Genomic DNA, 3,819 nt, shown 5'->3' on the forward strand with positions numbered 1-3,819 from the left:
GCATAATAGTGAAGCTTGCTGGTTTAATTACAAAAACAGCTAAGCTATCACTTCATTGCTGAAAAATATAATGTAGCTTTGTAAAAATATAACAAAGCTGTTGTATTTATAAAATTCACAGCGCGGGGGTTAAAAACGAGCTCCAGAATGTTGCGCAATTTCTTGCCTATATGAAGTTCCCACCTCAATAAAATGGGAGCGCATACAGCATGCCAGAATTAAAATGCAATTTTTATTGTCAAATGTGTCGCCCTCGCATTGTGGTGGCTCGGAGTTCTGAGGGGAATCGGATGTGTGTGTTTAAACGTAGGTCAGATGTCCAGATATCACACAGGTATCTGCTTTAAAACCACATTTTAAAGCGAAAAATTAAGATCTCGACTCAGATTTTTGCGTTTACACATGTGCAACAAATTCCGATGTGAGTTAAAAAAATCGGATTTTTTTGTGCTAGTGTAAATGCAGCCTCAAGCTCACAATACAAGACAGAGGTTTAAAGCTGGTTTGTTTAAAAGTACATTTTTCACAAAGATTTTAAAAAGCACAGCCATTTTCAACTGTGATGAGAGATGTTTTTTGAACACCAAATCATGTGATTTTGAAAACTGGTGGTTAACTCTTGACTTTTATAAAGAATATCTCTTTGGTTTTGAGACTTTAGTCTTTGCAACTTTACAGATCTTCTTTATGCACCAAGAGCTTGTAACACTCCAAAGAGAAAGGAAAAATTGAAATCGCATCATATGACCCCTTTAAATTCATTTTAAATAAAATTTTAAAAGTTTTTAAATCGCTTGTTTTATTGTTGTGATTATTTTTTATGATTATTTTACTTCCTTTTATGTAAAGCACTTTGAATTATCATTGTGTATGAAATGTGCTACATAAATAAATTTGCCTTGCCTTTTTGCCACCACAGAAATAAATTATATTTCTAAAAATATTAAAATGGAAAACATACTTTTCAATTGAAATAATATTTAACAATATTACTGTTTTTAAATAACTGCATTCTAGGTGAGCATAAGATACTTTTCAAAATCCTACCAGCGCCTAACTTGAACAGTAATGTAGTTATGCCCATGAGGAGAATTATGGGTGAAAAGCAACCCCGCTGCATGAAAATGGAATTTTGTGATAAACACTTGGATTTTCCAATAAAATTCAATTACATATAATTAACTTAACGCATGATTTGCTTTTGGCTTACATCAGAGAATTTGTCTGCAACCATGTAGCGAACCCTCCAGGATTTGTCCTCTGCTGCCTGGCGCAGAGTGGGCATTACCAGAGTTTCCAGATCCTCTTGAGGCAACAGAGTGGCAATGCTGACACCAGCCTCTACAGCCAGGAGACGAACAGAGTCCTGCAGTGATGTAAATGTTTGCATTCAGATGTCAGAAGAAAACACTTTGATATTTGCCATACAATACTGCTCCAGCACTAGTTACATAAACACAATGAAAACCTTTCAAGCCTCCAATGGTCTTGTCATGCAACATGTGCTCAGAGACTTTAGCTGTGGTTTGATTAATGACAGAATTAGACTGTGTATATTTCAGTGAGTATTACTAAAAACAGACCTGTTCATCAGATGCCAATGCAGTGAAGAGAGAAATGATGTCACTCTTGACATACTCCAGCTCTAACACTTTGGCAAATTCACCCAGCTTGGAGGCGGCTGCACGGCGCACCATGGGAGTATCATCAGAACACAGGGTACGGAAGTGCCTGAGGAGAGATGATACATGTGTTAACACGTTTCCAATTAAACAGAAAAAGAAGACGATGAGGTAGTGATTTTCCTTTCCACTTTGGTTATTGGAACATTAACACTCCGTAACTATAATTACGTTTAGTCTAAATGGCTATTCACACTGAGAGTGAATAATTATTACCACAATAAACAATACATTTAAGCAATATATTCCCATGGAGCCATTCGCACCAGGGACAAAAATTCTGATGTCAGAATGTATTACAGGTTCTGTACAAAACTCAATAAGATAGAACCCAGCTGGAACCCTGTTTTACAGCTGCTGATATTGTCAATACAAAGAACATGCAACAGACACAGAAAGAAGTGATGTGAAGTAGGAATACATTTAATATACATTTAAACTGGTGTGAATATTGTGTAATCTGTTAAAAACATCTCCAGATCATGTTTTACCCCAAAATGAAAATAAACTTTTAGTAAATTATGCCTGTTTTAGCACCATCACTGTAATGCAAAAGGGAAAAAAATCTAATATCAATACTTCAGATTTAAATGGTAGTATTTCTTGTACTGCCTTTGATTGTATTACATCTATCTTTTTACTGTAATACCTTTATGTACTTGCCAGAATTAACAGTAATGAGACAGCAATGAGAATCACTTTTGTGGTTTTGTGGGGGGGGGAGTTTAGAGTCACCCACCTACCTAGCACCATATATTACAACAGCTATAATATTATTATTAAAAGTATTTCTTTTATTGCCTTTTTTTAATTTATGCTTATTTAAAAAAATAATTACTACATTTATGCATTCGGCAGAATATTCGATTAAAGATTACAAAGGCACAAGAATGTAAAAAAAGTCAGAGGGTTATTTATAATAAATAGGGTTGGGTATCGATTGGGTTTTTTACGATACCGGTGCCAAATCTATACTTTTAAAAGGGTACCGGTGCCTAAACGGTGCCTGAACCGATACTTTTAAAAAAGAGGCACAAAAAAAACATGGATAACATTAATGAACATTTAAAATATTTAAAATAAATATACATAGCATGCACATGCCCCTCGGATGCTCTCATTTCCCAAGTTGTGCTTCCCTAAGGCTAATAAATGTATTTCACGATGATCTGGGTCATTATTTAATACAAAACAATATTTAATACAAAACCACACATAATGTTTCTACTGTATCTCTGTCAATCACTCTGATATTTAGTAATGAGTGAATTGACTGAGTGATATCTGTCACTGTCTTTAATCAGTTCTGTGACTGTATGTTATGCCACATGCACTGTAATATTTTTATATTAATATTAAATTTTCAAATGAAAATAGTAGGGGTGCTCCGATTAGGATTTTTGAGGCCGATCACCGATCACAGAAAGCAGTATCTGCCGATACCGATCACAGATACCGATCTTTTTAAAGCCTTCTTTTTATCATTTATAACTATTTATAGTGATACTCCAATCAGAATTTTTAGACATTTATTCAGGGCCTGAATTTCATTTTTGAAAATGAAGTCTCCTCTTAGGTGACTCTTGTGAGAGGGGAAGCAGCTTTCACACAGGAGTCCGCTACTGAATCATGGCTGTTTACCACAAACACAACATTTATCCATTATTTTGATTTAAAGTCCAAAACAGTGTCACTGAAAATGCTTTTTCAGCATTGCAATTATTTTTTTTACACAGTACAGTAATACAATCTTTCACAGACATGTTTAAACACAATAAATATAAGCAACACATTATTCAATGCTTTTTACTTTTGCATTTACTTCTAGATTTATATATTAAGTTGCTCGAGCAAGTGGCAAACATTTAAACTACTTTTCTTACGTTATCACAAACTTACCATTGACAGAAATAGTCAGCTCTACTGCCTTTTCTTTTGCATTGAAATCGAGTGCCATCTATTATTGCCTTCTTTTTCTAAAAGTGCTCTTTCCCTTTAAACCTAGCCAAAAAGCCATATGTGTTGACTGTGAAACACAGTAGAATTTAATAATATGCATTTATGGTGTAATTACAAAATTTTTGTGTCAATCTATGATCATATTTACTGCAAAAAATGCGCCGTTACTTTAATTCAG

The 3,819-nt window shown here is 34.4% G+C and overlaps 1 protein-coding gene across 1 annotated transcript in view; it reads right to left on the reverse strand.

Moving 5' to 3' along the window:
- Positions 1–3,819, reverse strand: part of LOC107732772 (serine/threonine-protein phosphatase 2A 65 kDa regulatory subunit A alpha isoform-like) — a 17,717-nt gene that overhangs the window by 11,773 nt on the left and 2,125 nt on the right. The window contains exons 4-5 of the mRNA XM_016544193.1: positions 1,584–1,823; positions 1,211–1,366 (exon numbers count right to left, since the gene is read on the reverse strand). Of these exons, the coding sequence (XP_016399679.1) occupies positions 1,211–1,366; positions 1,584–1,823 (396 nt within the window). The remainder of the gene's footprint in view (positions 1–1,210; positions 1,367–1,583; positions 1,824–3,819) is intronic.

Source organism: Sinocyclocheilus rhinocerous, unplaced genomic scaffold, assembly GCF_001515625.1.
Source record: "Sinocyclocheilus rhinocerous isolate Xijiao unplaced genomic scaffold, SAMN03320098_v1.1 scaffold3781, whole genome shotgun sequence".
NCBI classification, from domain to species: domain Eukaryota; kingdom Metazoa; phylum Chordata; class Actinopteri; order Cypriniformes; family Cyprinidae; genus Sinocyclocheilus; species Sinocyclocheilus rhinocerous.